Below are 22,412 nucleotides of genomic sequence, written 5' to 3'. Positions count from 1 at the left end.
TCATGTTCAGCACATGAAACTGCATTAAGCTGCTTACAGTAAAGTTTTCTGACCGAGAACAGCAGCAGCATCACGCCTAGCTGGTCCATGTCCATGGCGTGTTTAACATGTTGTATGTGGATCGTGTATGACATGTTCTGTGAGTGTATAACATGTAAAATGGGGAACGTGTGTGTGTGTCTTCAGTGGTGTCGGCAAAGCCACAGTCCCCCAAGCTTCCCAGCCGTTCGTCACGACTCAGCTCCTTCGTGGAGGTGACCGCTGACGGCCTGACCAGCGAAACCAAAAAAACTGGCAAACGCAGCGGGCACCTGGAGCTGCAGTGGAACGAGGACCTCACCCTGTAAGACCGACATGATGATGTGATCAGGAAAAACATGTAAATCAGAACTACCATGTAGCGAGAACCTTTATCGATCAGGATGTTAAACGTGCATGTCGATGTCTGGCAGGAACGTGACTCCTCAGAGTCGTCTGGACCTCAAGTTGTGGAGCTGTCACACCTTGAGAAAGGAGCTGCTTGGCAGCGCTACCATTGACCTGCTGGAGACGCTGCGCACATATGACGGCAAAAGTAATCACTGCACACGCTCACAATGTTGTTAGCATGTTTACCCACAGTGCTGCTCAGAGATAAGTGACATCCTGGGAAGATGTAACTGAAATGAAACGATTTGCAAGAAGTCACCATGTCTGAGTCAAATCATCGTGTAAGAACCAGGTGGGACTCCGCCTCGCTTTGCTGGATGCTCGAAGGCATAAAACATCCCGCTTGTGCAGCTCAGTCATGTTTGATACCTGGGAGGATACTGCCACAACACAGATTCCAATGGTTCCACACCCATAAAAACATAAAATAATAGTATAATAAGAATAATTTTATTTCTGCAAATCTATCAGTGTTCAAGATTTCCTGACATGATGCAAAGAGGCTGCTGGTGTGAGCAGCATCTCTTCACACAGGTTAAAACTGAAAGACAAAAACAGGTTATTAATTCATAACAATCAGCCACATGATGCAGTAGTGGTGGGAAAATCGAATAAAAAAATTGAACATTGGGATTTTTTGCTTCACAATTTTAAAATAATTTTTTTTGTTTAAAAAAAAAAGAATTTATTTTTCAAATAAAAATAATTATAGCATGTTCCCATGTAGCAGCAGAATGATGGTTTAGCTACTGTGTTGTTTTTTCCTCCTTGAAATCAAGAAAAATAACGAGCAAAAAAAAATGTTTTGTACATTTTTTTTTTTCTAATTTACAAAAATCCACAATATCGACCAATCGTGAGAATTAAACATTGAAAATTGGAATCGAATCGAATCGGGGGAAAAAATCATACAGTCACAGTCCTATGAAGCAGTGACTTAACCCCAGTGGAGGTCAGAAGGTTGTGTATTTATCTCAGATTACTGCCGAACGTTTCCAGCTGCTAGTATAAAAGATGCCTTTATAAAACCTTGGATTAGCGTGGCAACAGATGCATTGTCTTTTATTAAAGCTTGGATTAGCGTAGCAACAGATGCGTTGTCCTGTATAAAAGCTTGAATTAGCGTAGCAAACGATGCGTTCTCCTTTATAAAAGGTTGGATTAGCGTAGCAACAGATGCGTTGTCCTTTATAAAAGCTTGGATTAGCGTAGCAACAGATGCGTTGTACTTTATAAAAGCTTGGATTAGCGTAGCAACAGATTCGTACTTCTTTATAAAAGCTTGGATTAGCGTAGCAACACATTCGTACTCCTTTATAAAAGCTTGGATTAGCGTAGCAGCAGATGCGTTGTCCTCTATAAAAGCTTGGAGTAGCGTAGCAACAGATGCGTTGTCCTTCATAAAAGCTTGGATTGGCATAGCAACATATGCGATGTTCCGTATTAAAGCTTGGATTAGCGTAGCAACAGATGCGTTGTCTTTTATTAAAGCTTGGATTAGCGTAGCAACAGATGTGTTCTCCTTTATAAAAGCTTGGATTATCGTAGCAACAGATACTTTCTGCTTTGTAAATGCTTGGATTAGTGTAGCGACAGATGCGTACTCCTTTATAAAAGCTTGGATTAGCGTAGCAACAGATGCGTTCTCCTTTATAAAAGCTTGGAATACTGTAGGAAAAGATACTTTTCTCCTTTATAAAAGCTAGGATTAGCGTACCAACAGATGCGTTGTCCTTTATAAAAGCTTGGATTAGCGTAGCAACAGATGCGTTGTCTTTTATTAAAGCTTGGATTAGCGTAGCAACAGATGCGTTGTCCTGTATAAAAGCTTGAATTAGCGTAGCAAACGATGCGTTCTCCTTTATAAAAGGTTGGATTAGCGTAGCAACAGATGCGTTGTCCTTTATAAAAGCTTGGATTAGCGTAGCAACAGATGCGATGTACTTTATAAAAGCTTGGATTAGCGTAGCAACAGATTCGTACTTCCTTATAAAAGCTTGGATTAGCGTAGCAACACATTCGTTGTCCTTCATAAAAGCTTGTATTAGCGTAGCAACAGATGCGTTGTCCTCTATAAAAGCTTGGAGTAGCGTAGCAACAGATGCGTTGTCCTTTATAAAAGCTTGGATTAGCGTAGCAACAGATGCGTTGTACTTTATAAAAGCTTGGATTAGCGTAGCAACAGATGCGTTGTCCTTTATAAAAGCTTGGATTAGCGTAGCAACAGATGCGATGTACTTTATAAAAGCTTGGATTAGCGTAGCAACAGATTCGTACTTCCTTATAAAAGCTTGGATTAGCGTAGCAACACATTCGTTGTCCTTCATAAAAGCTTGTATTAGCGTAGCAACAGATGCGTTGTCCTCTATAAAAGCTTGGAGTAGCGTAGCAACAGATGCGTTGTCCTTCATAAAAGCTTGGATTGGCATAGCAACATATGCGATGTTCCGTATTAAAGCTTGGATTAGCGTAGCAACAGATGCGTTGTCTTTTATTAAAGCTTGGATTAGCGTAGCAACAGATGTGTTCTCCTTTATAAAAGCTTGGATTATCGTAGCAACAGATACTTTCTGCTTTGTAAATGCTTGGATTAGTGTAGCGACAGATGCGTACTCCTTTATAAAAGCTTGGATTAGCGTAGCAACAGATGCGTTCTCCTTTATAAAAGCTTGGAATACTGTAGGAAAAGATACTTTTCTCCTTTATAAAAGCTAGGATTAGCGTACCAACAGATGCGTTGTCCTTTATAAAAGCTTGGATTAGCGTAGCAACAGATGCGTTGTCTTTTATTAAAGCTTGGATTAGCGTAGCAACAGATGCGTTGTCCTGTATAAAAGCTTGAATTAGCGTAGCAAACGATGCGTTCTCCTTTATAAAAGGTTGGATTAGCGTAGCAACAGATGCGTTGTCCTTTATAAAAGCTTGGATTAGCGTAGCAACAGATGCGATGTACTTTATAAAAGCTTGGATTAGCGTAGCAACAGATTCGTACTTCCTTATAAAAGCTTGGATTAGCGTAGCAACACATTCGTTGTCCTTCATAAAAGCTTGTATTAGCGTAGCAACAGATGCGTTGTCCTCTATAAAAGCTTGGAGTAGCGTAGCAACAGATGCGTTGTCCTTCATAAAAGCTTGGATTGGCATAGCAACATATGCGATGTTCCGTATTAAAGCTTGGATTAGCGTAGCAACAGATGCGTTGTCTTTTATTAAAGCTTGGATTAGCGTAGCAACAGATGTGTTCTCCTTTATAAAAGCTTGGATTATCGTAGCAACAGATACTTTCTGCTTTGTAAATGCTTGGATTAGTGTAGCGACAGATGCGTACTCCTTTATAAAAGCTTGGATTAGCGTAGCAACAGATGCGTTCTCCTTTATAAAAGCTTGGAATACTGTAGGAAAAGATACTTTTCTCCTTTATAAAAGCTAGGATTAGCGTACCAACAGATGCGTTGTCCTTTATAAAAGCTTGGATTAGCGTAGCAACAGATGCGTTGTCTTTTATTAAAGCTTGGATTAGCGTAGCAACAGATGCGTTGTCCTGTATAAAAGCTTGAATTAGCGTAGCAAACGATGCGTTCTCCTTTATAAAAGGTTGGATTAGCGTAGCAACAGATGCGTTGTCCTTTATAAAAGCTTGGATTCGCATACCAACAGATGCGTTGTGCTGTATTAAAGCTTGGATTAACGTAGCAACAGATGCGTTGTCCTTTATAAAAGCTTGGATTAGCGTAGCAACAGATGCATTGTCCTTTATAAAAGCTTGAATTTGCGTAGCAACAGATGCGTTGTCCTTTCGAAAAGCTTGGATTAGCGTAGCAACAGATGTGTTGTCCTTTATAAAAGCTCGGATTAGCATAGCAACAGATGCGTTGTCGTTTATAAATGCTTGGATTAGCGTAGCAACAGATACGTTCTCCTCTATAAAAGCTTGGATTGGCATCGCAACAGATGCGCTGTCCTGTATAAAAGCTTGGATTCGCATAGCAACAGATGCGTTGTCCTGTATAAAAGCTTGGATTAGCGTAGCCACAGATGCGTTCCCCTTTATAAAAGCTTGGATTAGCGTAGCAAAAGATACTTTTTTCCTTTATAAAAGCTTGGATCAGCGTAGCAACAGATGCGTTGTAATTTATAAAAGCTTGGGTTAGCGTAGCAACAGATGCGTTGTCCTTCATAAAAGCTTGGATTCGCATACCAACAGATGCGTTGTCCTTTATAAAAGCTTGGATTAGCGTAGCAACAGATGTGTTGTCCATTATAAAAGCTTGGATTAGCATAGCAACAGATGCGTTGTCCTTTATAAAAGCTTGGAGTAGTGTAGCAACAGATGCGTTGTCCTTCGTAAAAGCTTGGATTCGCATACCAACAGATGCGTTGTCTTTTATTAAAGCTTGGATTAGCGTAGCAACAGATGCGTTGTCCTTTATAAAAGCTTGGATTAGCGTAGCAACCGATTCGTTGTCCTTCTTAAAAACCCGGATTAGCATAGCAACAGATGCGTTGTCCTGTATAAAAGCTTGGATTAGCGTAGCAACAGATGCGTACTCCTTCATAAAAGCTTGGAATAGCATAGCAACAGATGCCTTGTCCTGTATAAAAGCTTGTATTAGCGTAGCAACAGATGCGTACTCCTTCATAAAAACTTGGATTAGCGTAGCAACAGATTCGTTCTAATTTATAAAAGCTTGGATTAGCGTAGCAAAAGATACTTTTTTCCTTTATAAAAGCTTGGATCAGCGTAGCAACAGATGCGTTGTAATTTATAAAAGCTTGGGTTAGCGTAGCAACAGATGCGTTGTCCTTCATAAAAGCTTGGATTCGCATACCAACAGATGCGTTGTCCTTTATAAAAGCTTGGATTAGCGTAGCAACAGATGTGTTGTCCATTATAAAAGCTTGGATTAGCATAGCAACAGATGCGTTGTCCTTTATAAAAGCTTGGAGTAGTGTAGCAACAGATGCGTTGTCCTTCGTAAAAGCTTGGATTCGCATACCAACAGATGCGTTGTCTTTTATTAAAGCTTGGATTAGCGTAGCAACAGATGCGTTGTCCTTTATAAAAGCTTGGATTAGCGTAGCAACCGATTCGTTGTCCTTCTTAAAAACCCGGATTAGCATAGCAACAGATGCGTTGTCCTGTATAAAAGCTTGGATTAGCGTAGCAACAGATGCGTACTCCTTCATAAAAGCTTGGAATAGCATAGCAACAGATGCCTTGTCCTGTATAAAAGCTTGTATTAGCGTAGCAACAGATGCGTACTCCTTCATAAAAACTTGGATTAGCGTAGCAACAGATTCGTTCTAATTTATAAAAGCTTGGATTAGCGGAGCAACAGTTGCGTTGTCCTTTATAAATGCTTGGATTAGCGTAGCAAAAGATGCGTACTCCTTCATAAAAGCTTGGATTAGCGTAGCAACAGATGCATTGTCCTTTATAAAAGCTTGAATTTGCGTAGCAACAGATGCGTTGTCCTTTCGAAAAGCTTGGATTAGCGTAGCAACAGATGTGTTGTCCTTTATAAAAGCTCGGATTAGCGTAGCAACAGATGCGTTGTCGTTTATAAATGCTTGGATTAGCGTAGCAACAGATACGTTCTCCTCTATAAAAGCTTGGATTGGCATCGCAACAGATGCGCTGTCCTGTATAAAAGCTTGGATTCGCATAGCAACAGATGCGTTGTCCTGTATAAAAGCTTGGATTAGCGTAGCCACAGATGCGTTCCCCTTTATAAAAGCTTGGATTAGCGTAGCAAAAGATACTTTTTTCCTTTATAAAAGCTTGGATCAGCGTAGCAACAGATGCGTTGTAATTTATAAAAGCTTGGGTTAGCGTAGCAACAGATGCGTTGTCCTTCATAAAAGCTTGGATTCGCATACCAACAGATGCGTTGTCCTTTATAAAAGCTTGGATTAGCGTAGCAACAGATGTGTTGTCCATTATAAAAGCTTGGATTAGCATAGCAACAGATGCGTTGTCCTTTATAAAAGCTTGGAGTAGTGTAGCAACAGATGCGTTGTCCTTCGTAAAAGCTTGGATTCGCATACCAACAGATGCGTTGTCTTTTATTAAAGCTTGGATTAGCGTAGCAACAGATGCGTTGTCCTTTATAAAAGCTTGGATTAGCGTAGCAACCGATTCGTTGTCCTTCTTAAAAACCCGGATTAGCATAGCAACAGATGCGTTGTCCTGTATAAAAGCTTGGATTAGCGTAGCAACAGATGCGTACTCCTTCATAAAAGCTTGGAATAGCATAGCAACAGATGCCTTGTCCTGTATAAAAGCTTGTATTAGCGTAGCAACAGATGCGTACTCCTTCATAAAAACTTGGATTAGCGTAGCAACAGATTCGTTCTAATTTATAAAAGCTTGGAGTAGCGTAGCAACAGATGCGTTGTCCTTCATAAAAGCTTGGATTGGCATAGCAACATATGCGATGTTCCGTATTAAAGCTTGGATTAGCGTAGCAACAGATGCGTTGTCTTTTATTAAAGCTTGGATTAGCGTAGCAACAGATGTGTTCTCCTTTATAAAAGCTTGGATTATCGTAGCAACAGATACTTTCTGCTTTGTAAATGCTTGGATTAGTGTAGCGACAGATGCGTACTCCTTTATAAAAGCTTGGATTAGCGTAGCAACAGATGCGTTCTCCTTTATAAAAGCTTGGAATACTGTAGGAAAAGATACTTTTCTCCTTTATAAAAGCTAGGATTAGCGTACCAACAGATGCGTTGTCCTTTATAAAAGCTTGGATTAGCGTAGCAACAGATGCGTTGTCTTTTATTAAAGCTTGGATTAGCGTAGCAACAGATGCGTTGTCCTGTATAAAAGCTTGAATTAGCGTAGCAAACGATGCGTTCTCCTTTATAAAAGGTTGGATTAGCGTAGCAACAGATGCGTTGTCCTTTATAAAAGCTTGGATTAGCGTAGCAACAGATGCGATGTACTTTATAAAAGCTTGGATTAGCGTAGCAACAGATTCGTACTTCCTTATAAAAGCTTGGATTAGCGTAGCAACACATTCGTTGTCCTTCATAAATGCTTGTATTAGCGTAGCAACAGATGCGTTGTCCTCTATAAAAGCTTGGAGTAGCGTAGCAACAGATGCGTTGTCCTTCATAAAAGCTTGGATTGGCATAGCAACATATGCGATGTTCCGTATTAAAGCTTGGATTAGCGTAGCAACAGATGCGTTGTCTTTTATTAAAGCTTGGATTAGCGTAGCAACAGATGTGTTCTCCTTTATAAAAGCTTGGATTATCGTAGCAACAGATACTTTCTGCTTTGTAAATGCTTGGATTAGTGTAGCGACAGATGCGTACTCCTTTATAAAAGCTTGGATTAGCGTAGCAACAGATGCGTTCTCCTTTATAAAAGCTTGGAATACTGTAGGAAAAGATACTTTTCTCCTTTATAAAAGCTAGGATTAGCGTACCAACAGATGCGTTGTCCTTTATAAAAGCTTGGATTAGCGTAGCAACAGATGCGTTGTCTTTTATTAAAGCTTGGATTAGCGTAGCAACAGATGCGTTGTCCTGTATAAAAGCTTGAATTAGCGTAGCAAACGATGCGTTCTCCTTTATAAAAGGTTGGATTAGCGTAGCAACAGATGCGTTGTCCTTTATAAAAGCTTGGATTAGCGTAGCAACAGATGCGATGTACTTTATAAAAGCTTGGATTAGCGTAGCAACAGATTCGTACTTCCTTATAAAAGCTTGGATTAGCGTAGCAACACATTCGTTGTCCTTCATAAAAGCTTGTATTAGCGTAGCAACAGATGCGTTGTCCTCTATAAAAGCTTGGAGTAGCGTAGCAACAGATGCGTTGTCCTTCATAAAAGCTTGGATTGGCATAGCAACATATGCGATGTTCCGTATTAAAGCTTGGATTAGCGTAGCAACAGATGCGTTGTCTTTTATTAAAGCTTGGATTAGCGTAGCAACAGATGTGTTCTCCTTTATAAAAGCTTGGATTATCGTAGCAACAGATACTTTCTGCTTTGTAAATGCTTGGATTAGTGTAGCGACAGATGCGTACTCCTTTATAAAAGCTTGGATTAGCGTAGCAACAGATGCGTTCTCCTTTATAAAAGCTTGGAATACTGTAGGAAAAGATACTTTTCTCCTTTATAAAAGCTAGGATTAGCGTACCAACAGATGCGTTGTCCTTTATAAAAGCTTGGATTAGCGTAGCAACAGATGCGTTGTCTTTTATTAAAGCTTGGATTAGCGTAGCAACAGATGCGTTGTCCTGTATAAAAGCTTGAATTAGCGTAGCAAACGATGCGTTCTCCTTTATAAAAGGTTGGATTAGCGTAGCAACAGATGCGTTGTCCTTTATAAAAGCTTGGATTCGCATACCAACAGATGCGTTGTGCTGTATTAAAGCTTGGATTAACGTAGCAACAGATGCGTTGTCCTTTATAAAAGCTTGGATTAGCGTAGCAACAGATGCATTGTCCTTTATAAAAGCTTGAATTTGCGTAGCAACAGATGCGTTGTCCTTTCGAAAAGCTTGGATTAGCGTAGCAACAGATGTGTTGTCCTTTATAAAAGCTCGGATTAGCGTAGCAACAGATGCGTTGTCGTTTATAAATGCTTGGATTAGCGTAGCAACAGATACGTTCTCCTCTATAAAAGCTTGGATTGGCATCGCAACAGATGCGCTGTCCTGTATAAAAGCTTGGATTCGCATAGCAACAGATGCGTTGTCCTGTATAAAAGCTTGGATTAGCGTAGCCACAGATGCGTTCCCCTTTATAAAAGCTTGGATTAGCGTAGCAAAAGATACTTTTTTCCTTTATAAAAGCTTGGATCAGCGTAGCAACAGATGCGTTGTAATTTATAAAAGCTTGGGTTAGCGTAGCAACAGATGCGTTGTCCTTCATAAAAGCTTGGATTCGCATACCAACAGATGCGTTGTCCTTTATAAAAGCTTGGATTAGCGTAGCAACAGATGTGTTGTCCATTATAAAAGCTTGGATTAGCATAGCAACAGATGCGTTGTCTTTTATTAAAGCTTGGATTAGCGTAGCAACAGATGCGTTGTCCTTTCGAAAAGCTTGGATTAGCGTAGCAACAGATGTGTTGTCCTTTATAAAAGCTCGGATTAGCGTAGCAACAGATGCGTTGTCGTTTATAAATGCTTGGATTAGCGTAGCAACAGATACGTTGTCTTTTATTAAAGCTTGGATTAGCGTAGCAACAGATGCGTTGTCCTTTATAAAAGCTTGGATTAGCGTAGCAACCGATTCGTTGTCCTTCTTAAAAACCCGGATTAGCATAGCAACAGATGCGTTGTCCTGTATAAAAGCTTGGATTAGCGTAGCAACAGATGCGTACTCCTTCATAAAAGCTTGGAATAGCATAGCAACAGATGCCTTGTCCTGTATAAAAGCTTGTATTAGCGTAGCAACAGATGCGTACTCCTTCATAAAAACTTGGATTAGCGTAGCAACAGATTCGTTCTAATTTATAAAAGCTTGGATTAGCGTAGCAAAAGATACTTTTTTCCTTTATAAAAGCTTGGATCAGCGTAGCAACAGATGCGTTGTAATTTATAAAAGCTTGGGTTAGCGTAGCAACAGATGCGTTGTCCTTCATAAAAGCTTGGATTCGCATACCAACAGATGCGTTGTCCTTTATAAAAGCTTGGATTAGCGTAGCAACAGATGTGTTGTCCATTATAAAAGCTTGGATTAGCATAGCAACAGATGCGTTGTCCTTTATAAAAGCTTGGAGTAGTGTAGCAACAGATGCGTTGTCCTTCGTAAAAGCTTGGATTCGCATACCAACAGATGCGTTGTCTTTTATTAAAGCTTGGATTAGCGTAGCAACAGATGCGTTGTCCTTTATAAAAGCTTGGATTAGCGTAGCAACCGATTCGTTGTCCTTCTTAAAAACCCGGATTAGCATAGCAACAGATGCGTTGTCCTGTATAAAAGCTTGGATTAGCGTAGCAACAGATGCGTACTCCTTCATAAAAGCTTGGAATAGCATAGCAACAGATGCCTTGTCCTGTATAAAAGCTTGTATTAGCGTAGCAACAGATGCGTACTCCTTCATAAAAACTTGGATTAGCGTAGCAACAGATTCGTTCTAATTTATAAAAGCTTGGATTAGCGGAGCAACAGTTGCGTTGTCCTTTATAAATGCTTGGATTAGCGTAGCAAAAGATGCGTACTCCTTCATAAAAGCTTGGATTAGCGTAGCAACAGATGCATTGTCCTTTATAAAAGCTTGAATTTGCGTAGCAACAGATGCGTTGTCCTTTCGAAAAGCTTGGATTAGCGTAGCAACAGATGTGTTGTCCTTTATAAAAGCTCGGATTAGCGTAGCAACAGATGCGTTGTCGTTTATAAATGCTTGGATTAGCGTAGCAACAGATACGTTCTCCTCTATAAAAGCTTGGATTGGCATAGCAACAGATGCGTTGTCCTGTATAAAAGCTTGGATTAGCGTAGCCACAGATGCGTTCCCCTTTATAAAAGCTTGGATTAGCGTAGCAAAAGATACTTTTTTCCTTTATAAAAGCTTGGATCAGCGTAGCAACAGATGCGTTGTAATTTATAAAAGCTTGGGTTAGCGTAGCAACAGATGCGTTGTCCTTCATAAAAGCTTGGATTCGCATACCAACAGATGCGTTGTCCTTTATAAAAGCTTGGATTAGCGTAGCAACAGATGTGTTGTCCATTATAAAAGCTTGGATTAGCATAGCAACAGATGCGTTGTCCTTTATAAAAGCTTGGAGTAGTGTAGCAACAGATGCGTTGTCCTTCGTAAAAGCTTGGATTCGCATACCAACAGATGCGTTGTCTTTTATTAAAGCTTGGATTAGCGTAGCAACAGATGCGTTGTCCTTTATAAAAGCTTGGATTAGCGTAGCAACCGATTCGTTGTCCTTCTTAAAAACCCGGATTAGCATAGCAACAGATGCGTTGTCCTGTATAAAAGCTTGGATTAGCGTAGCAACAGATGCGTACTCCTTCATAAAAGCTTGGAATAGCATAGCAACAGATGCCTTGTCCTGTATAAAAGCTTGTATTAGCGTAGCAACAGATGCGTACTCCTTCATAAAAACTTGGATTAGCGTAGCAACAGATTCGTTCTAATTTATAAAAGCTTGGATTAGCGTAGCAAAAGATACTTTTTTCCTTTATAAAAGCTTGGATCAGCGTAGCAACAGATGCGTTGTAATTTATAAAAGCTTGGGTTAGCGTAGCAACAGATGCGTTGTCCTTCATAAAAGCTTGGATTCGCATACCAACAGATGCGTTGTCCTTAATAAAAGCTTGGATTAGCGTAGCAACAGATGTGTTGTCCATTATAAAAGCTTGGATTAGCATAGCAACAGATGCGTTGTCCTTTATAAAAGCTTGGAGTAGTGTAGCAACAGATGCGTTGTCCTTCGTAAAAGCTTGGATTCGCATACCAACAGATGCGTTGTCTTTTATTAAAGCTTGGATTAGCGTAGCAACAGATGCGTTGTCCTGTATAAAAGCTTGGATTAGCGTAGCAACCGATTCGTTGTCCTTCTTAAAAACCCGGATTAGCATAGCAACAGATGCGTTGTCCTGTATAAAAGCTTGTATTAGCGTAGCAGCAGATGCGTACTCCTTCATAAAAGCTTGGAATAGCATAGCAACAGATGCCTTGTCCTGTATAAAAGCTTGTATTAGCGTAGCAACAGATGCGTACTCCTTCATAAAAACTTGGATTAGCGTAGCAACAGATTCGTTCTAATTTATAAAAGCTTGGATTAGCGGAGCAACAGTTGCGTTGTCCTTTATAAATGCTTGGATTAGCGTAGCAAAAGATGCGTACTCCTTCATAAAAGCTTGGATTAGCATAGCAACAGATGCGTTGTCCTGTATAAAAGCTTGTATTAGCGTAGCAACAGATGCGTACTCCTTCATAAAAACTTGGATTAGCGTAGCAACAGATTCGTTGTCCTTCATAAAAACTTGGATTTGCATAGCAACATATGCAATGTCCCGTATTAAAGCTTGGATTAGCGTAGCGACAGATGCGTTGTCCTCTATAAAAGCTTGGAGTAGCGTAGCAACAGATGCGTTGTCCTTTATAAAAGCTTGGATTATCGTAGCAACAGATACTTTCTGCTTTGTAAATGCTTGGATCAGTGTAGCGACAGATGCGTACTCCTTTATAAAAGCTTGGATTAGCGTAGCAACAGATGCTTTCTCCTTTATAAAAGCTTGGATTAGTGTAGCAAAAGATACCTTTCTCCTTTATAAAAGCTTGGATTAGCGTAGCAACAGATGCATTGTCTTTTATTAAAGCTTGGATTAGCGTAGCAACAGATGCGTTGTCCTTTATAAAAGCTTGGATTATCGTAGCAACAGATACTTTCTGCTTTGTAAATGCTTGGATTAGTGTAGCGACAGATGCGTACTCCTTTATAAAAGCTTGGATTAGCGTAGCAACAGATGCGTTCTCCTTTATAAAAGCTTGGAATACTGTAGGAAAAGATACTTTTCTCCTTTATAAAAGCTTGGATTAGCGTAGCAAAAGATACTTTTTTCCTTTATAAAAGCTTGGATCAGCGTAGCAACAGATGCGTTGTAATTTATAAAAGCTTGGGTTAGCGTAGCAACAGATGCGTTGTCATTTATAAAAGCTTGGATTAGCGTAGCAACAGATGCGTTGTCCTTTATAAAAGCTTAAATTAGCGTAGCAACAGATACGTTGTCCTTTATAAAAGCTTGGATTAGCGTAGCAACAGATGTGTTGTCCATTATAAAAGCTTGGATTAGCGTAGCAACAGATGCGTTGTCCTTTATAAAAGCTTGGAGTAGTGTAGCAACAGATGCGTTGTCCTTCGTAAAAGCTTGGATTCGCATACCAACAGATGCGTTGTCTTTCATTAAAGCTTGGATTAGCCTAGCAACAGATGCGTTGTCCTTTATAAAAGCTTGGATTAGCGTAGCAACCGATTCGTTGTGCTTCTTAAAAACTCGGATTAGCATAGCAACAGATGCGTTGTCCTGTATAAAAGCTTGGATTAGCGTAGCAACAGATGCGTACTCCTTCATAAAAGCTTGGATTAGCATAGCAACAGATGCCTTGTCCTGTATAAAAGCGTGTATTAGCGTAGCAACAGATGCGTACTCCTTCATAAAAACTTGGATTAGCGTAGCAACAGATTCGTTCTAATTTATAAAAGCTTGGATTAGCGGAGCAACAGTTGCGTTGTCCTTTATAAATGCTTGGATTAGCGTAGCAAAAGATGCGTACTCCTTCATAAAAGCTTGGATTAGCATAGCAACAGATGCTTTGTCCTGTATAAAAGCTTGTATTAGCGTAGCAACAGAAGCGTACTCCTTCATAAAAACTTGGATTAGCGTAGCAACAGATGCGTTCTCTTTTATAAAAGCTTGGATTAGTGTAGCAACAGATTCGTTGTCCTTCATAAAAACTTGGATTTGCATAGCAACATATGCAATGTCCCGTATTAAAGCTTGGATTAGCGTAGCAACAGATGCGTTGTCCTTTATAAAAGCTTGGATTATCGTAGCAACAGATACTTTCTGCTTTGCAAATGCTTGGATCAGTGTAGCGACAGATGCGTACTCCTTTATAAAAGCTTGGATTAGCGTAGCAACAGATGCGTTCTCCTTTATAAAAGCTTGGATTAGTGTAGCAAAAGATACCTTTCTCCTTTATAAAATCTTGGATTAGCGTAGCAACAGATGCGTTGTCCTTTATAAAAGCTTGGATTAGCGTAGCAACAGATGTGTTCTCCTTTATAAAAACTTGGATTAGTGGAGCAACAGATTCGTTGTCCTTCATAAAAGCTTGGATTTGCATCGCAACAAATGCGATGTCCCGTATTAAAGCTTGGAATAGCATAGCAACAGATGCGTTGTCCTTTATAAAAACTTGGAGTAGCGTAGCGACAGATGCGTTGTCCTTTATAAAAGCTCGGATTAGCGTAGCAACAGACGCGTTGTCGTTTATCAAAGCTTGGATTAGCTTAGCAGCAGATACGTTCTCCTCTATAAAGGCTTGGATTAGCGTAGCCACAGATGCGTTCCCCTTTATAAAAGCTTGGATTAGCGTAGGAAAAGATACTTTTCTCCTTTATAAAAGCTTGGATCAGCGTAGCAACAGATGCGTTGTAATTTAGAAAAGCTTGGGTTAGCGTAGCAACAGATACTTTCTGCTTTATAAAAGCTTGGATTAGTGTAGCAACAGATGCGTTGTCCTTTATAAAAGCTTGGATTAGTGTAGCAACAGATTCGTACTTCTATATAAAAGCTTGGATTCGCGTAGCAACATATGCGTTGTCTTTTATTAAAGCTTGGATTAGCGTAGCAACAGATGCGTTGTCCTTTATAAAAGCTTGGATTATCGTAGCAACAGATACTTTCTGCTTTGTAAATGCTTGGATTAGTGTAGCGACAGATGCGTACTCCTTTATAAAAGCTTGGATTAGCGTAGCAACAGATGCGTTCTCCTTTATAAAAGCTTGGATTAGTGTAGCAACAGATTCGTTGTCCTTCATAAAAGCTTGGATTTGCATATCAACGGATAAGTTGTCCTGTATTAAAGCTTGGATTAGCGTAGCAACAGATGCATTCTCCTTTATAAAAGCTTGGAATAGTGTAGGAAAAGATACTTTTCTCCTTTATAAAAGCTTGGATTAGCGTAGCAACAGATGCGTTGTCCTTTATAAAAGCTTGGATTAGCGTAGCAACAGATGCATTGTCCTTTATAAAAGCTTGGATTAGCGTAGCAACAGATGCGTTGTCCTTTATAAAATCTTGGATTATCGTAGCAACAGATACTTTCTGCTTTGTAAATGCTTGGATTAGTGTAGCGACATATGCGTACTCCTTTATAAAAGCTTGGATTAGCGTAGCAACAGATGCGTTCTCCTTTATAAAAGCTTGAATTTGCGCAGCAACAGATGCGTTGTCCTTTATAAAAGCTCGGATTAGCGTAGCAACAGATGCGTTGTCCTTTATAAAAGCTTGGATTAGCGTAGCAACAGATGCGTTCTAATTTACAAAAGCTTGGATTAGCGGAGCAACAGATGCGTTGTCCTTTATAAATGCTTTGATTAGCATAGCAACAGATGCGTTGTCCTGTATAAAAGCTTGGATTAGCGTAGCAACAGATGCGTTGTCCTATATAAAAACTTGGATTAGCGTCGCAACCGATTCGTTGTCCTTCTTACAAACTCGGATTAGCATAGCAACAGATGCAATGTCCCGTATTAAAGCTTGGATTAGCGTAGCAACAGATGCGTTGTCCTCTATAAAAGCTTGGAGTAGCGTAGCAACAGATGCGTTGTGATTCATAAAAGCTTGGATTGGCATAGCAACATATGCGATGTCCCGTATTAAAGCTTGGATTAGCGTAGCAACAGATGCGTTGTCCTTTATAAAAGGTTGAATTAGCGTAGCAACAGATGCGTTCTCCTTTATAAAAGCTTGGATTAGTGTAGCAAAAGATACCTTTCTCCTTTATAAAAGCTTGGAATAGCGTAGCAACAGATGCGTTGTCCTTTATAAAAGCTTGGATTAGCGTAGCAACAGATGTGTTCTCCTTTATAAAAACTTGGATTAGTGGAGCAACAGATTCGTTGTCCTTCATAAAAGCTTGGATTTGCATCGCAACATATGCGATGTCCCATATTAATGCTTGGATTAGCATAGCAACAGATGCGTTGTCCTTTATAAAAACTTGGAGTAGCGTAGCTACAGATACGTTGTCCTTTATAAAAGCTTGGATTAGCGTAGCAACAGACGCGTTGTCGTTTATAAAAGCTTGGATTAGCGTAGCAACAGATACGTTCTCCTCTATAAAGGCTTGGATTAGCGTAGCCACAGATGCGTTCCCCTTTATAAAAGCTTGGATTAGCGTAGCAAAAGATACTTTTCTCCTTTATAAAAGCTTGGATCAGCGTAGCAACAGATGCGTTGTAATTTATAAAAGCTTGGGTTAGCGTAGCAACAGATGCGTTGTCATTTATAAAAGCTTGGATTAGTGTAACAACAGATGCGTTGTCCTTTATAAAAGCTTGGATTAGTGTAGCAACAGATTCGTACTTCTATATAAAAGCCCTGATTCGCGTAGCAACATATGCATTGTCTTTTATTAAAGCTTGGATTAGCGTAGCAACTGATGCGTTGTCCTTTATAAAAGCTTGGATTATCGTAGCAACAGATACTTTCTGCTTTGTAAATGCTTGGATTAGTGTAGCGACACATGCGTACTCCTTTATAAAAGCTTGGATTAGGGTAGCAACAGATGCTTTCTCCTTTATAAAAGCTTGGATTAGTGTAGCAACAGATTCGTTGTCCTTCATAAAAACTTGGATTTGCATAGCAACATATGCAATGTCCCGTATTAAAGCTTGGATTAGCGTAGCAACAGATGCGTTGTCCTCTATAAAAGCTTGGAGTAGCGTAGCAACAGATGCGTTGTCCTTTATAAAAGCTTTGATTATCGTAGCAACAGATACTTTCTGCTTTGTAAATGCTTGGATTAGTGTAGCGACAGATGCGTACTCCTTTATAAAAGCTTGGATTAGTATAGCAACAGATGCGTTCTCCTTTATGAAAGGTTGAATTAGCGTAGCAACAGATGCGTTCTCCTTTATAAAAGCTTGGATTAGTGTAGCAAAAGATACCTTTCTCCTTTATAAAAGCTTGGATTAGTGGAGCAACAGATTCGTTGTCCTTCATAAAAGCTTGGATTTGCATCGCAACAAATGCGATGTCCCGTATTAAAGCTTGGAATAGCATAGCAACAGATGCGTTGTCCTGTATAAAAGCTTGGATTAGCGTAGCAACAGATGCGTTGTCCTATATAAAAACTTGGATTAGCGTCGCAACCGATTCGTTGTCCTTCTTACAAACTCGGATTAGCATAGCAACAGATGCAATGTCCCGTATTAAAGCTTGGATTAGCGTAGCAACAGATACTTTCTGCTTTGTAAATGCTTGGATTAGTGTAGCGACAGATGCGTACTCCTTTATAAAAGCTTGGATTAGCATAGCAACAGATGCGTTCTCCTTTATGAAAGGTTGAATTAGCGTAGCAACAGATGCGTTCTCCTTTATAAAAGCTTGGATTAGTGTAGCAAAAGATACCTTTCTCCTTTATAAAAGCTTGGATTAGTGGAGCAACAGATTCGTTGTCCTTTATAAAAGCTTGGATTAGCGTAGCAACAGATGCGTTCTCCTTTATGAAAGCTCGGATTAGCGTAGCAACAGACGCTTTGTCGTTTATAAAAGCTTGGATTAGCGTAGCAACAGATACGTTCTTTATAAAAGCTTGGATTAGCGTAGCAACAGATGCGTTCTCCTTTATGAAAGCTCGGATTAGCGTAGCAACAGACGCTTTGTCGTTTATAAAAGCTTGGATTAGCGTAGCAACAGATACGTTCTTTATAAAAGCTTGGATTAGCGTAGCAACAGATGCGTTCTAATTTATAAAAGCTTGGATTAGCGGAGCAACAGATGCGTTGTCCTTTATAAATGCTTGGATTAGCGTAGCAAAAGATGCACACTCCTTCATAAAAGCTTGGATTAGCGTCGCAACCGATTCGTTGTCCTTCTTAAAAACTCGGATTAGCATAGCAACAGATGCGATGTCCTGTATAAAAGCTTGTATTGGCGTAGCAACAGATGCGTACTCCTTCATAAAAACTTGGATTAGCGTAGCAACAGATGCGTTCTAATTTATAAAAGCTTGGATTAGCGGAGCAACAGATGCGTTGTCCTTTATAAGTGCTTGGATTAGCGTAGCAAATGATACGTTGTCCTTTATAAAAGCTTGGATTTGCATAGCAATGGATGCATTGTCCTTTATAAAAGCTTGGATTAGCGTAGCAAGAGATGCGTTTTCCTTTAAATAAACTTGGATTAGCATAGCAACAAATGCTTTGTCCTTTATAAAAGCTTGGATTAGTGTAGCAACAGATGTGTTGTGCTTTATAAAAGCTTGGATTATCGTAGCAACAGATACTTTCTGCTTTGTAAATGCTTGGATTAGTGTAGCGACAGATTCGTTGTCCTTCATAAAAGCTTGGATTTGCATAGCAACAGATGCGTTGTCCTGTATTAAAGCTTGGATTAGCGTAGCAACAGATGCGTTCTCCTTTATAAAAGCTTGGATCACCGTAGCCACAGATAGGTTGTCCTTTATAAAAGCTTGGATTAGTGTAGCAACAGATGCATACTCCTTTATAAAAGCTTGGATTAGCGTAGCAAGAGATGCGTTCACCTTTATAAAAGCTTGGATTAGTGTAGCAACAGATTCGTTGTCCTTCATAAAAGCTTGGATTCGCATACCAACAGATGCGTTTTGCTGTATTAAAGCTTGGATTAGCGTAGCAACAGATGTGTTTTCCTTTATAAAAGTTTGGATTAGTGTAGGAAAAGATACTTTTCTCCTTTATAAAAGCTAGGATTAGCGTAGCAACAGATGCGTTGTCCTTTATAAAAGCTTGGATTAGCGTAGCAACACATGCATTGTCCTTTATAAAAGCTTGAATTTGCGTAGCAACAGATGCGTTGTCCTTTCGAAAAGCTTGGATTAGCGTAGCAACAGATGCGTTGTCCTTTATAAAAGCTCGGATTAGCGTAGCAACAGATGCGTTGTCCTTCATAAAAACTTGGATTTGCATAGCAACATATGCAATGTCCCGTATTAAAGCTTGGATTAGCGTAGCAACAGATGCGTTGTCCTCTATAAAAGCTTGGATTATCGTAGCAACAGATACTTTCTGCTTTGTAAATGCTTGGATTAGTGTAGCGACAGATGCGTACTCCTTTATAAAAGCTTGGATTAGCGTAGCAACAGATGCATTGTCCTTTATAAAAGCTTGGATTAGCGTAGCAACAGATGCGTTGTCCTTTATAAAATCTTGGATTATCGTAGCAACAGATACTTTCTGCTTTGTAAATGCTTGGATTAGTGTAGCGACATATGCGTACTCCTTTATAAAAGCTTGGATTAGCGTAGCAACAGATGCGTTCTCCTTTATAAAAGCTTGGATTAGTGTAGCAACAGATTCGTTGTCCTTCATAAAAACTTGGATTTGCATAGCAACATATGCAATGTCCCGTATTAAAGCTTGGATTAGCGTAGCAACAGATGCGTTGTCCTTTATAAAAGCTTGAATTTGCGCAGCAACAGATGCGTTGTCCTTTATAAAAGCTCGGATTAGCGTAGCAACAGATGCGTTGTCCTTTATAAAAGCTTGGATTAGCGTAGCAACAGATGCGTTCTAATTTATAAAAGCTTGGATTAGCGGAGCAACAGATGCGTTGTCCTTTATAAATGCTTGGATTAGCGTAGCAAAAGATGCGCACTCCTTCATAAAAGCTTTGATTAGCATAGCAACAGACGCGTTGTCCTGTATAAAAGCTTGGATTAGCGTAGCAACAGATGCGTTGTCCTATATAAAAACTTGGATTAGCGTCGCAACCGATTCGTTGTCCTTCTTACAAACTCGGATTAGCATAGCAACAGATGCAATGTCCCGTATTAAACCTTGGATTAGCGTAGCAACAGATGCGTTGTCCTCTATAAAAGCTTGGAGTAGCGTAGCAACAGATGCGTTGTGATTCATAAAAGCTTGGATTGGCATAGCAACATATGCGATGTCCCGTATTAAAGCTTGGATTAGCGTAGCAACAGATGCGTTGTCCTTTATAAAAGGTTGAATTAGCGTAGCAACAGATGCGTTCTCCTTTATAAAAGCTTGGATTAGTGTAGCAAAAGATACCTTTCTCCTTTATAAAAGCTTGGAATAGCGTAGCAACAGATGCGTTGTCCTTTATAAAAGCTTGGATTAGCGTAGCAACAGATGTGTTCTCCTTTATAAAAACTTGGATTAGTGGAGCAACAGATTCGTTGTCCTTCATAAAAGCTTGGATTTGCATCGCAACATATGCGATGTCCCATATTAATGCTTGGATTAGCATAGCAACAGATGCGTTGTCCTTTATAAAAACTTGGAGTAGCGTAGCGACAGATACGTTGTCCTTTATAAAAGCTTGGATTAGCGTAGCAACAGACGCGTTGTCGTTTATAAAAGCTTGGATTAGCGTAGCAACAGATACGTTCTCCTCTATAAAGGCTTGGATTAGCGTAGCCACAGATGCGTTCCCCTTTATAAAAGCTTGGATTAGCGTAGCAAAAGATACTTTTCTCCTTTATAAAAGCTTGGATCAGCGTAGCAACAGATGCGTTGTAATTTATAAAAGCTTGGATTAGTGTAACAACAGATGCGTTGTCCTTTATAAAAGCTTGGATTAGTGTAGCAACAGATTCGTACTTCTATATAAAAGCCCTGATTCGCGTAGCAACATATGCATTGTCTTTTATTAAAGCTTGCATTAGCGTAGCAACAGATGCGTTGTCCTTTATAAAAGCTTGGATTAACGTAGCAACAGATACTTTCTGCTTTGTAAATGCTTGGATTAGTGTAGCGACACATGCGTACTCCTTTATAAAAGCTTGGATTAGGGTAGCAACAGATGCGTTCTCCTTTATAAAAGCTTGGATTAGTGTAGCAACAGATTCGTTGTCCTTCATAAAAACTTGGATTTGCATAGCAACATATGCAATGTCCCGTATTAAAGCTTGGATTAGCGTAGCAACAGATGCGTTGTCCTCTATAAAAGCTTGGATTAGCGTAGCAACAGATGCGTTCTCCTTTATAAAAACTTGGATTAGTGTAGCAACAGATTCGTTGTCCTTCATAAAAACTTGGATTTGCATAGCAACATATGCAATGTCCCGTATTAAAGCTTGGATTAGCGTAGCAACAGATGCGTTGTCCTCTATAAAAGCTTGGAGTAGCGTAGCAACAGATGCGTTGTCCTTTATAAAAGCTTTGATTATCGTAGCAACAGATACTTTCTGCTTTATAAAAGCTTGGATTAGTGTAGCGACAGATGCGTACTCCTTTATAAAAGCTTGGATTAGCGTAGCAACAGATGCGTTCTCCTTTATGAAAGCTCGGATTAGCGTAGCAACAGACGCTTTGTCGTTTATAAAAGCTTGGATTAGCGTAGCAACAGATACGTTCTTTATAAAAGCTTGGATTAGCGTAGCAACAGATGCGTTCTAATTTATAAAAGCTTGGATTAGCGGAGCAACAGATGCGTTGTCCTTTATAAATGCTTGGATTAGCGTAGCAAAAGATGCACACTCCTTCATAAAAGCTTTGATTAGCATAGCAACAGATGCGTTGTCCTGTATAAAAGCTTGGATTAGCGTCGCAACCGATTCGTTGTCCTTCTTAAAAACTCGGATTAGCATAGCAACAGATGCGATGTCCTGTATAAAAGCTTGTATTGGCGTAGCAACAGATGCGTACTCCTTCATAAAAACTTGGATTAGCGTAGCAACAGATGCGTTCTAATTTATAAAAGCTTGGATTAGCGGAGCAACAGATGCGTTGTCCTTTATAAGTGCTTGGATTAGCGTAGCAAATGATACGTTGTCCTTTATAAAAGCTTGGATTTGCATAGCAATGGATGCATTGTCCTTTATAAAAGCTTGGATTAGCGTAGCAAGAGATGCGTTTTCCTTTAAATAAACTTGGATTAGCATAGCAACAAATGCTTTGTCCTTTATAAAAGCTTGGATTAGTGTAGCAACAGATTTGTTGTGCTTTATAAAAGCTTGGATTATCGTAGCAACAGATACTTTCTGCTTTGTAAATGCTTGGATTAGTGTAGCGACAGATTCGTTGTCCTTCATAAAAGCTTGGATTTGCATAGCAACAGATGCGTTGTCCTGTATTAAAGCTTGGATTAGCGTAGCAACAGATGCGTTCTCCTTTATAAAAGCTTGGATTAGTGTAGCAAGAGATGCATACTCCTTTATAAAAGCTTGGATTAGCGTAGCAAGAGATGCGTTCTCCTTTATAAAAGCTTGGATTAGTGTAGCAACAGATTCGTTGTCCTTCATAAAAGCTTGGATTCGCATACCAACAG

At 39.6% G+C, this 22,412-nt stretch overlaps 1 protein-coding gene across 1 annotated transcript in view; it reads left to right on the top strand.

Moving 5' to 3' along the window:
* Positions 1-22,412, top strand: part of LOC306769742 (NEDD4-like E3 ubiquitin-protein ligase WWP2) — a gene marked incomplete at its 3' end in the record, with an annotated part of 77,870 nt that overhangs the window by 13,083 nt on the left and 42,375 nt on the right. Inside the window, exons 3-4 of the mRNA XM_079258437.1 lie at positions 187-343; positions 453-574. Coding sequence (XP_079114563.1) covers positions 187-343; positions 453-574 — 279 coding nt within the window. The remainder of the gene's footprint in view (positions 1-186; positions 344-452; positions 575-22,412) is intronic.

Source organism: Telmatherina bonti (assembly GCF_933228915.1).
Source record: "Telmatherina bonti genome assembly, chromosome: 2".
In the NCBI taxonomy this organism is placed as follows: domain Eukaryota; kingdom Metazoa; phylum Chordata; class Actinopteri; order Atheriniformes; family Telmatherinidae; genus Telmatherina; species Telmatherina bonti.
Note: the sequence above shows the minus strand (reverse complement) of the source record. Positions and strands in the feature narration are given on the sequence as shown.